Source organism: Olea europaea, chromosome 16 (genome assembly GCF_002742605.1).
Source record: "Olea europaea var. sylvestris chromosome 16, O_europaea_v1, whole genome shotgun sequence".
Lineage (NCBI taxonomy): Eukaryota > Viridiplantae > Streptophyta > Magnoliopsida > Lamiales > Oleaceae > Olea > Olea europaea.
In genome coordinates this window covers 19,248,005-19,260,393 of record NC_036252.1, presented here as the reverse complement: position 1 = coordinate 19,260,393, position 12,389 = coordinate 19,248,005, and the positions used below count along the sequence as shown (strand labels likewise).

The following is a 12,389-nucleotide window of genomic DNA, read 5'->3' as shown; positions in this document are numbered from 1 at the left end:
ATGATTATGCATAAAATTTATTTATTACTGGATCGAATCTCAAATTTTGTCCTTCTATTTGGAAATGACGTAACTTGAGCCACAGTGCACGTTTTAGAGTGAAATCAGTGGAGTTTCAAAGGTTTATGAGTCTTCTCATAGTAGTCTTTGAAATTACTATAAAATATTATCTAGAGAAAAAGTTATTTCTGTTTTAGGAGACTGCGTCGAGTCAGTTTCGATTTTTTGTCCAGCATAGTCGAACAATATTTTCATGCTTCAAACACTAGCGTCGAGACCCCAATTTTTTTAAGAAGTACGTATATGAATGTCATAATCTCTGTTAAAATTTCATAGTTTTTAGTCAACGTTTACTAATTCAAACATATTTTCTCTTTTTGCTCCTGCGTACCAGTATTTATTGAATTTCCTCCAAATTACACCATAATTGTCTAAAGTCTATATGGACAAATATCTCCCATTATAATTTTATATGTTTCAAACTCCAAAATTTTTCTTATTTACAATTTATTTCGGTTAACATTAAAGAGATCAAACAAAGAAGAAGATTTTTTTAACACTTCGAGTTCCACAAATTTGGGGCGTTGTAGATAAGCAAGAGTCAGACATTAAAAATGGTTCGAGTGGATCCAATTTACTCGTGCTCCAAAGCATCATTATCAGAGAAAGTTCGATGATTAGTGGTGGCAAGACTCGGTCCTTAAACCCACGAGGTCGATTTATTTTATTTATTTTATTTTTTGAAAATTTTCAAACCTTTTCTTCACATTTTTCACAAGCCCATGGCTCATGAACTTTTGGCTTGTGGGCACGCTTGCGAGCTCTACGAGTCGAGCCTTGCTCAGCTCGCTGGATCCCACCCTTGCTCGGCTCGTGCTCAGGCACATCATTTGACGAACCCGAGCAGCCGATGAGCCGCTTGGCCTGTTTGATATCGTATCGATGATGCTTTCATGCATCCCTCGTTAGGAGACAAAGGATTTTGATTTTGACATATATTCCAGATTCATAGGAACATGCAGTATCCTTAAATAGAACAACAAAAAAACATAGAATTTTGAAATACCAGCAGCTCCTAAGGATGCTGGTAGTCTGTGGTAGAACCCTTTTTTTAAGGTTCTTGCAACTGTCCTCGTTCTAATGCAGAAATCATGCTAGCAACATTCATTACATAGACAGTAAGCAAGATTGTCTGCTTGTAAATACAATAACAAGCCTTATGATTGTCTATTTCTTGATCTCTTTCCTTTTCCTTTTCCTTTTCTGTTTTTTGTTAGATTATTTTTAGGAGAGACGTGAGATTGGAGCATGTAACAATGACAATGAAGGACTCGGGATAACCTTGTAACGTGGACGTGGATGATTACAAGCATGGTCTGTGTTTAGGATTTTTGATAGTGTTTGTTACGTTGAATTGAAATAAATTGGAAAGGAAAACATATAGACATCTTACTTTTTTTCATCTTTGATCATTTTTAGTCTAATAGGCTTAAGGTTTTGATGAAATTTAAGAATGATTAGAAGTTTAACATGGTGATGTATGGATTTGTCTATAGAGGTAAGATCATGAACCAATACTCTCTATATAGGTTACAAAACTTGTGTTTGGGGGTAATAGTTTTTTGAATTATGATAAAGGTACACAACCGTGTATATAACGGTGTACCTAATGTACACCCGGCGCCTCGGTATTGGCTGAGGCGCCTGTGGGCACCGACATGGCAAGTGTCTCGGCCAATGCCGAGGTGTAGGGTGTCCATTAGGTACACCCTTAGGTACACGGTTGTGTACCACTAGCAAGATTGTAGTTTTTTTCAGAAGAATAAAAAGGTATTTTATCGAGGAAATTAAAAGAGTAAATTTAATTTGAAAAGAACTATTCATTACATTAAATAGCTAAAAAATTTCCAGAATTAGAACTTCAATTGACAAAAATCACTTCAATATCCTTTCATTGAAATCTAGAGTGTGACGACGTCCGATTTTCCTAAAATCACAGTTGTGGAGATATTAAAAGTATTTTTGAGGGGGGAAAAAAAAGGATTTGAGGCAGTATTTTTCCCCATACTTAAATGACACTCAATTTTTGGCCTAATTTTTTGCAGCGCAATTTTTTTGCTTAAATAGTATCAAATTTTTAGAGTTCGGTTTTGTGAACTTAAAAAATTTAATGATTTTGTTATCGTAATTACGTCATTACACATTCACTAATTTTAAAAATAATCTATCTAGATTCGATAGTAATGTCATCTTTCACTTGATTTATGTCTTAAACTCAAGGCTCCATGAATCAACAAACCAGTACACTTAGAGCCTGTTTGGACTCGATTTTTTCACCCAAAAAATTGATTTTCACTATTCCAACCATCGTATTTGACTTCTTCTCTCACAGGTGGACTCCACTTTTCTCCTAACGGTCAAAAAATCAATTCTAAAAACCACTCCCAAATAGACTCTTAATTTTCTGATATTCTTAACAAAATCAATTACAAAATTTACATACTTTTAGAAAAATTCAGTATATAAAAAAAGAATAATATTATTTAGTATCACTGGTGTTTGAACACCCATCTAGATAGCGCTATAATGATATTTAAGCCCCCGTTTGAGCCCCATTATTTGTCATTAAATTAAATTAAATTTCTCTCTCTCTCCTACTTTTAACCACACAATTTTCAATAAAATAATATTACATGTAAATCAAAAAAATTTCAACCACTCATTTTTCAAAAAAAAAATACTATTCATCTCATTATAATGCCAAATAATGGGGCTCAAACACACCCTAAATGAGAGTTATAATTAAATGAATTATTTAATTGTATCTTTCGTTTATCCTATTACATAATGATATTTAGACTGACGTTTTAACATTGATGGTGCAAAATAGCATTAATATATTAAAAAAAGTAGGCAAATATTCGACCGTTGCAGTGCCTTTTTTATTTGGAGGCGCTCCTCCACAAAAATTGAAAAGCAACGAGTTGAACCTTTTATGTTCTAGGTACCTTGGTTTGGTTGTATTTAATGACCATTCCTCAGGGTACAAAAGTGAATAACTTGAATCTGCGTGTGCTATTTAAACCCATTTCTTCGTGGATTTTGAGAATTCCAGACAAAAAACACGTGGGAGCTTCTAACGGGTTAAAAATAGTCAGACAAGACAAAAACACAGGGTGATTGTACAGTCATCTCTTCACTGTTCCATTCTGTGAGTGAGTGAGAGGGAGGCAGCTGCAATTTTCCACCGGTCGAGTCGATCGTTTCTTGGAAGAAGAAAACTAGGGTAGCTCTCTCATTCCAGTGTTTTTTCACGCATTTTCTGGCACACAGTGAAGGTGAACTGTGTGAAAAGGGAGTGTATACCAGTGTTTTTTTTATTTTTTTATATAAGTTTCTTTTTTGTTTAGTTTTTGTTAAGGATATAAGTTGTTGATTGGGAATTTTTTGTATGTTTTTGAAGGAGAGAAGAAGAAAAAATGGTGGAGGCAAAAAACAAGGTGTCATCAGACCATTGGTGGTTTGAAAGTCACAACAAGAGTAGCTCAAATCGATCTCCATGGGCTTCAATCCACACTTGCAGGTCAACCCACTTCCTTTAGTGTTCTCTTTTTTCTCCTCAAGAAGTTTAAGCTATCGTGAAATTGCAATTTTGTCTTACGCAAGTAGAATATAAATCAAAACACTCCAAAAGGTTAAAATTTTATGGGTTGAAATCAGTATCCTTGAAGATAAAAGAACCTAGGTGTTAGATTTTTAGGCGTACATGGATTTGCCCATTATGGTTTTTGTCTAAACTGTTGAATAAGAACACGATTCGCGGTCGAATGTTTGGTCCACCACTCGATAATTTTCTTCTAACATTTCAAGATCTAGTCTTTGTAGTGTCAGAAGTGTAATATGGAGGGATCCACAGGCATTATGAGTCAGTGGAACAGTATTATGAATGCATGTCACAGGGGTCATTTGATTGAAATTTGAGGTCTTTATATGATATCCACTCTTCGATAAACCGTTATTAAGATGTTTGGTGGTGAAGAAAAAAAAGTTACAATCTTATTTGTTGTATTGTCCGATTCTCTCCGGTGCAGTGAACCAAACATTTCCTATCCGTGATGTGATGGTGGGATGGCTGTAGTTTTTAATAGCCTATTGATTTATGGAACCCCTGTAGTTCCGTTACACGTATGAATGCAAAGTGTGGTTACTTTTGAGTAAAGATGAGAAAGATTCTACGAGGATGAGGAATCTTGTTCCTTAAGTGCTACATTTCAGTATATTCATCAAAATTTATGATGTCTGTTCTATCCATGCCTTAATGACTTTATTAATCAGATGACATTTTCCCTGCAGTTGGTCTCGATTCAGTAAGTGTTAGGTGATGGTACAATTTGGGAAGATAATGGCAATAATTGTATGCCTAGAATTTGTATCTGAAAATGAAATATTTAATATGTGCTTCATGAAAATCTTGCAGGGCTTGATGAGAAAACGAGAACAATGCTGAAACTAGTCGAGGAAGATGCAGATTTCTTCGCCAAACGTGCAGAAATGTACTACAAGAGAAGACCAGAACTCGTTAACACAGTCGAAGATCTTTATCAAGCCCAGCGCTCACTAGCTGAGGGATATGATCAGGTCAAGTCTGAATCTGGAACCCGCCTTGTAACAACACCATGGTCATCTCCGTTATCTATTAACAAATCTCTACTTGAGAAGTCTATAAGCTTGTGTGACAAAGCATATGATAGCTACTCAGAGACTTATGGACCAGAGGAATCGGATGAGTCCGAGGTTGACGATCCAGAAGAAGTTTAAACAGTACAAGATAATGACGTAATTGAAAAAACGGAACTGATGAAGCTGAAAGAAGAATTGAAGAGACTCAGAGAAGGGAACGAGGTTCTCAAGGAGCAGCTACTGCAAAAGGAAGATGAGAAACTGGAAGTCATTAGACAACTGAGTTTTGCCATGGATTTGCTGAGGGAGGAAAATGTCAGGCTGAGGAAGAATTGTAACGCTTTAAACATGCCAAAGAAAGAAAAGCCCCAATTCAACAGGTCTAATGACAGTTTCTTGGGAAGGTTGTTCCATGGATTTCTACCATTGCAGGCATTATATAGTTGCTCTTTAGAGTCTTGATATGAATCTACGCCATTCGGCAGTATGTATTGATATATAGTATGTGGTGTGTAAGGATTTATATCGGTCATAGGATTTTTTTCTGAACTAAAACATAGTAGTGTGTTTTTCTATTACCATTCATTCATTTATTGGCCTTTTTGCCACATTTTCATCCAATATCCTCTTAATCTCTAATATTTGTTGAGCATGTAGAGAAGCCAAATGCCATCATCCTAGAACTTAAGGTGGTGTGTGTATGATCTATATAAAAGGTACTCATTGCGTCTTTGAGACTGGGCTGTCGAGTTAGTAGAACAGATATTTTTACGCTGAAGGATTCATGTGTACAGATTCTACAGACTCAGCTACAAAATCTGAGTGTCTGCTTTACGTGTTTCTAGTTCGTTTTGCTTATTATTGATCCCGTAGTTAGAACGAGGGCTTCATTCCCGGCACCGACCATTCAAATTTGTTTTGTATAACAGAAGATATCTTTGAACTAATATATTTTATTGGATTCCAATCAATTTTCATAAATATGCCATACAAGTCAACAAGCCAGTTTCTACTAACAATCTTTACGTACTAAACTTGACAACAAATAACACACAATCTACACATATATATGTAATCCTTAGAAGAAGTAAAAACTTCAACAATAATTGGAATTGTCAACATCAAAATACCTTGGCCTTCAATTTTGTGCACCGGAAAGCTGCATTGATCAAAATGCCACCAGAGACAGAGCCAACATGAAACATACAGATACCTGTAAGTTTAGAGGCAATGCAGAGGAATCCGGCAGGAGCTCTTCTGGCGGAAGTGCGACTCCAGGGCCAGGAGACGCCATTACGTCAGGATTCGGGGGGCTGGGGCTGGAAGGTATGGTAGGCATTGAGGACTCGCTTGGAGAAAGCTCAGAGCCACTTGGAGAGGGAAAGAGTGGAGCAATATCTGGTGATAGAGCTGGTGGTGGTGCAGATAATGGAGGATAAGGCAATAATGCAGGTGCAGCAGAAATAGTAGAGGCTGGTTCACTCAACTGGGATGCCTTTCTTAAGGCGAATGAAGAGGAAAATGCCATGAAAAACATAGCAAAAAAGAGAAATGAACTTATGGAGGAAGCCATTAATTCTTCAGAGGGCACTGAAATGAATGTATTGATTTTTAAGAGAATGATGAAATGAATGATTGGAATGGAGGAAATTTATCAATATATCACTATGGTGGTTAGTTTTGGAAGTGGGATAACATGTTATAGGACAGTATAAAAGAAGTAGTTCGGGCTCTACTTCTCAGTTCTGTCAAAAGTACGGCACACAAAACATTATCCTGATGGCGTATTCAATATGAAGGGTGAAAAAGAAGCAAAAATCTCTCTCATTACGGGTAGCATAATACAGTATTGGAAAAGATAAAGAAGTTAAAATCTTGTTCATTATTATATTGGTCAGTCCCGTCGACGTCTGCTATGAACATTTGACACAAAAATCGAGAGAAGTTTATGGTAGTGCTAAAATGCCAGATTGTCAAGTTGAGCAAAGAGACAAGATTTGATGAATGGCATATGTTCTGGAAACACATGGTGAATAGGTTGCTCATGTCATTTTCTGAAGTGGCTATTCCTGTTTTTCAGTATTCATAGCCCGTGAAATTCTTCTGTCTTAAGAAAAACCATGGATATTTATAATATTCAAATTGCACATGGGATGCTTTCTATTCAATTTGGAATAATTTGAGTTCTTGGATTTAGACTTTGGATGGATGAGATTGAATTCTAGCTCAGGGGCTGTACCAATGATTTAATTATCAATCATCTTAAAAAAAAAAATTTCAATTTTTAAAAGATAAGATGACACATTTTTCAACGAGATCGAATTTAAAGATTATGAAAAAGATAAATTATAATTACCTTACCTTGGTGAAATGGAGCCTATGTTTTGTAGTAAAAGATCAAATGTTTGTTGTCTTCAGTAAAATAAGTACCATTCTTTCCCCACTTCATCCCACCCCATCTCACCTCCCCCACTCTTGCATCTCCACGGCGGCTGCCCTGCCCCCTCGAGCGAGGGGAAGGGGTTGGATGTGGAGGTGAGGAAGAAAAGTATATTCAGATTATGATAAAAAGACACTTACTTACACATTATTATCCACACATTTCTTGATGTTCATCTTACTTTTCCTATTTATAAACGATTAGTAAATTTTCCAAATGGAGGCTTAGTACTCGTTAAGTACAATTAAATATAGTCAATGTGGTACCGATAAAAAAATATATATAGTCATGGTATCTTGTTTACATTTAGTCTCAATTTGGAGGGGATTAGAAATTTTAACAATTTTTGATAATAAAAAGTGTGGATCCCATAAAACATGTGGTCAAAATTAACTGTAGAGTTTGACCAGAGATAGATTGAACAATATTCGACAAGATTAGCCCCTATTTGGTTCAGATTAAAATTTAGCTCATGTTTGTCATCATTTAACAAATTAAATTGTTCATTATAGTAACATTTTCTACCAAACATCCACATAATAAAACATTCTACACACAAACCAATAAAGTTTCTTTAAATTTTAACAAAACTTTCTCCAAAAGATATTATTTAAAACTCTGTAATTTCTCCTATAATGAAAGACAAACTGGCTTTTAGATTTTGATATAAATCAAAGTCAACAATTAATTATAATCGCATATTTTATGAAACCCGCATATTTTTAACAACACATTTTATTAACTTTTATCAAACCCCTATTTGTTATTTATTATTTTACATTCTACCACATTATTTTTTCTATAATATTCATTTTCAAGTATACAATCTTCATTAAAATAATATCATATGCAAATAAAAAACTTTTCATTATTTTTTAATCACGTATTCTCCATCAATCTACTATTCCATAATACATTTTTCAAAATTAAAGGGGCTCAAACACACTCCAAAATCTACTAAATATCTAAATTTAATCCCCACCAATTAGGGGGCAAAGATAGTAAAAGAAAAGGCATGCAATGAGAAACATTTACTGTCAATCTCCAGTAATAATGTGCAGAAGTATATCGGATCGAGGGGGGGAAAAGGAAAGGAAAAGGAAAAACAAGAAACGGCTAAAGTTTTACATGCTAATGAATACGTTGCTCCCAGTGTTCAAAATTGCCTAATGAATAAATAGCACAAAAATTAGAATGTTGCTAATGCTAGAAGAACAACAAACCATCAAATTTACCAGCTCTGAGTTGTAGGAATTTTGAAGAATCTTGGTTGAATCCATATTCCTTTCATTTGGCATTTTTCTGACCTGTTTGATGCCTCGATGCATTCGTTGTTAATAAGAATGTTCACCCCATGTCCCCGTATGATTGCCCCACAGATTGAAATCGAAAATTCATCCTTGAGTCCTATCCTATCTTGTAAATCCGAATGTCTGAAATAACTCTTCTCGAAACAAAATGGCAGGTAGCCAACACTCTTGTCATCAGGTGAATCGGTTACAATTTGATATATAACGTAGTTTGTCTCCTTGCTTGCCTCCATAGAGAAGGTCAAAGTTTGGCTGGCATTATCTAAATAATAAAAGGTTCCCATTTCATCATCGAATATGCCTCCAATAATCGTGCCAAAGCTCTGTTTGTTGAGTTCAAATGTGTGTGTAGTCCATGCATTTTCTCCTCTCTTAAGCACGTTTATCTCCAATGTGTTTTCATCACATCGATTGATGATTGACACGATGCATTCCAATGAAGTGGGAGGGCATGAGAATGCCGCAATATGTTCGGAGATTTCTTGGTGAGGAAACCATGGGAGATCGATTCTGGCTTGTGAGAAGGGGCAGAAGAAGAAAATGGAGCCTTCTTGGAAGAGAAGTAGCCATCCCTGGTTTGATGCAAGGCAAGTCGAATGTTTTAGCTCCGGAAAATTGATACTATAGATCTTGTCATTTGGATTGTACAAGGTACAATATTCAGTCTCTCCAAAGAGTATAAACCAGGGCTTAGAGCTTGGATCGGACTCAACCTCGGCCGAAGCCGTGCAAGGAGCCAAGCGCCAATCCTTACAAACACCACGGAAACTAAGAAGATCAATTATGCCCAAAGAACTGGTAATTAGTGACAGAAGCTCGGGCGGTAGATCAACCCATGGAACAATCTAAACTTTGATAACAATATAATGAATCTCAAACCAATATGTTGAATCAATTCAAAAGGAAGAAAAGAGAAAAGAAAGAGAAGAAGAATAAAGAGGGAACCAAAATCTATTAAGCCATCAATTGAGTTTTCAAAGAAAGTATAAAACAGGTTTTATACTACTACAAGGAAACCTAAAAATAATAGGAAACTTACAATAAATGGAAATTACATATTATGCTAAAATAAATAACTAAATATAAGTAAATAACTAAATATAACATACGTTTTCATCCCCCCTCAAACTCAAGATGCTAAAGCAAGAAGAAGCGAGAGTTTGTTACGCAAAAAGCGAAAACGATGAACTGGATGAGACTTAGTGAAGAAGTCAGCAAACTGCAACAATGAAGAAACAAAAGGTAGGGAAATGGTGCCAGTCTGCAGATGATGACGAACCAGATGACAATCAATCTCAATATGCTTTGTGCGTTCATGGAACACAGAGTTGTGAGAAATCTGAATGGCACTAGTATTATCACAATACATGGGAGTTGGGGAGGAATGAGAAACACCCATGTCTGCAAGTAACCATCGCAACCACACAATCTCAATGGTGGTGGATGCCATAGCTCGATATTCTACTTCTATAGAGGAGCGGGAAACAACAGTCTGCTTCTTACTTTTCCAAGAGATAAGTGAATCACCCAAAAATACACAAAAACCCGTAGTGGACTTGCAATCAATAGGGTCGCAGGCCCAATCAGCATCAGAGTAGGCACGGAGCACTAAGGATGAGGTTGATGGAAACAAAAGACTCTGAAAGCATGTACCACGAAGATAACACAAAATACGAACAACTGCTGCCCAATGAACTGTAATAGGAGCTGAAACAAATTGACTGACAATATGAACAGCATAGGCAATATCAGGACGTGTGATGGTAAGATAAACTAGACATCCAACAATAGTGCGATACAAAGTGGGATCAGTCAATGGGACACCATCAGAGGATGAATATCGAGCATTGGACTCAAGAGGAGTATCAGCAGATTTATTATCAGTAAGACGAGCACGCTCAATGACATCCATAGTATACTTGGACTGAGAGATAAGATAACCTCTAGGAGAAGAAGCAACTTCGATCCCCAAAAAATAAGACAGTGTGCCCAAGTCCTTCATTTCAAAACGACAAGCCAATTCTGATTTCAAACTTGCAATTCCATCAACATCATCACCAGTAATAATCATATCGTCAACATATAGCAATAATAGAATGCGACCAGCTGAAGTGCATCTAAAGAATAAAGCGGAGTCATGATGACTGGATGTAAAATCAAGAGAGCTAACAACAGTGGAAATTTTTTCAAACCAGGCACGAGGTGCTTGTTTGAGGCCATAAAGTGCCTTCTTGAGTTTACAAACAAATCCAGGAGTGTGAGAAAGACTAGGAGGAGGAACCATATAAACCTCCTCTTGAAGATTTCCATTTAAAAAGGCATTTTTAACATCCAATTGAGAGAGACTCCACTGACGAACAGATGCAACTGCAATAAGTGTAGAACAGTGGTCATCTTGGCAACAGGAGCAAAAGTCTCCTCATAATCCAAACCATACTGTTGATTAAAACCTTTAGCAACCAATCTAGCCTTGTAGCGTTCAATCGAACCATCAGATTTGGTTTTAATCTTATAAACCCAACAACAACCGATAGTATGTTTACCTGAAGGCAATTGAACCAAGTCCCAAGTGTCTGTCTTATGTAGAGCAGAAAGTTCATCAGCCATAGCTTGTTGCCAAAGAGGATCCAAAATAGCTTCTTTATAGGAAGATGGTTCAACTAACTTATGAATGGATGTTAGAAGATAGCAAAAGGACTCAGAATAACAAGAATAATCAAAATCAGGTAACTGAGTGGACTTACGAATACGTTGAGAATAACGAGGAAGAGATGAAGCAGGAGTTGGATCAACAATCTCAGGCGGTGCTTGGGAAGCCATAGAAGGAGGAGGGGTAGCATGATCTGAAGCATGTGTACCTGCAGGACATGAAGAATCAATAGTACATGGGGTATGGGAAGGTGAATTGTTTATATCATCAGAGAATGGATCAATATAAATGAGATCGATTTTGGTTACGTTATGAGTATTATCAGAAACGGAGAAGAGTGGAATGTGCTCAAGAAACACGATATGACGAGAGACATATAATTTATTATTAATGGGATCGAAACAACGTTAACCCTTTTGCCCTTGCCCATAACCCAAGAAAACACAAATAGCAGACCGAGATGTCAACTTATTACGTTCAACTTCAGGACGAAGAACAAAGCAAGTACAACCAAAGACCCTCAATGAGGAGTAATCCGGAGGATGCCCATACAATGTTTCAAAGGGTGATAAACCTAAATTGTGGGAAGATGGAATCTTATTAATTAAAGAAACAGCAGTAAGAGCTGCTTCTCCCCAAAACTCACTGGGAACTTTGGCAGATAAAAGAAGTGAACGAGCAGTTTCCACAATATGCCTATACTTTCGTTCAGCAATGCCATTTTGTTGTGGGGTATTAGCACAAGAGGTTTGATGAATTGTGCCGTCAAGAGTAAGCAATTTAGAGAATTCGGATGAAGTATACTCTCCACCCAAGTCACATCTAAAGCATTTGATTGCAGTTGAATGTTGAGTTTTAATAAGTGCTCTAAATGATCGATAAATAGAAAGAAAGTCAGATCGTCGCTTCATAAGATAAACCCAACAATAACGACTATAATCATCAATAAAGGACACATAATATCGAGACCCTCCTTTTGTAGTAACTGGAGCAGGTCCCCACACATCAGAATGAACAAGATCAAATGGTGCAATAGAATGAGAAATACTTCGAGGAAAAGGTAAAGCAAAAAATTTTGCTAATTTGCAACCACTACAATCAGAAATATCATGAGTTTGTATATTTCCCAATTGACCCTTAGAAACTAAAATTTTTAAACGACTAGCGGAAACATGTCCAAGGCGAGAATGCCATAAATAAAAACTAGAAGACGATGAATTCAAAGAAAAAGATGACAAATCAACACTAGAGGCTGCAACGTGTGATGATCTTAGATTGTCCAGAACATATAACCCCCATTGTCTACGGC

At 36.5% G+C, this 12,389-nt stretch overlaps 3 protein-coding genes across 3 annotated transcripts; 1 reads left to right on the top strand and 2 right to left on the bottom strand.

Moving 5' to 3' along the window:
• Positions 1-3,027: 3,027 nt before the first annotated feature.
• Positions 3,028-5,301, top strand: LOC111412737 (protein NETWORKED 3C-like). Its single transcript, XM_023043654.1, has 4 exons — positions 3,028-3,153; positions 3,227-3,338; positions 3,464-3,583; positions 4,478-5,301. The coding sequence occupies exons 1-4, from the start codon at positions 3,028-3,030 to the stop codon at positions 4,816-4,818; spliced, it is 699 nt and encodes a 232-aa protein (XP_022899422.1). The 3' UTR covers positions 4,819-5,301.
• Positions 5,302-5,615: 314 nt separating this feature from the next.
• LOC111412409 (classical arabinogalactan protein 26-like) lies at positions 5,616-6,509 on the bottom strand. Its single transcript, XM_023043332.1, has one exon. The coding sequence runs from the start codon at positions 6,251-6,253 to the stop codon at positions 5,849-5,851; it is 405 nt and encodes a 134-aa protein (XP_022899100.1). The 5' UTR covers positions 6,254-6,509; the 3' UTR covers positions 5,616-5,848.
• Positions 6,510-8,059: 1,550 nt separating this feature from the next.
• LOC111412736 (F-box protein At3g56470-like) lies at positions 8,060-9,547 on the bottom strand. The gene is made up of 3 exons (XM_023043653.1): positions 9,540-9,547; positions 9,423-9,447; positions 8,060-9,275 (listed from the first exon to the last, which is right to left on the bottom strand). Exons 1-3 carry the CDS (start codon positions 9,545-9,547, stop codon positions 8,352-8,354), a joined length of 957 nt encoding a protein of 318 aa, XP_022899421.1. The 3' UTR covers positions 8,060-8,351.
• Between the last annotated feature and the right edge of the window lie 2,842 nt (positions 9,548-12,389).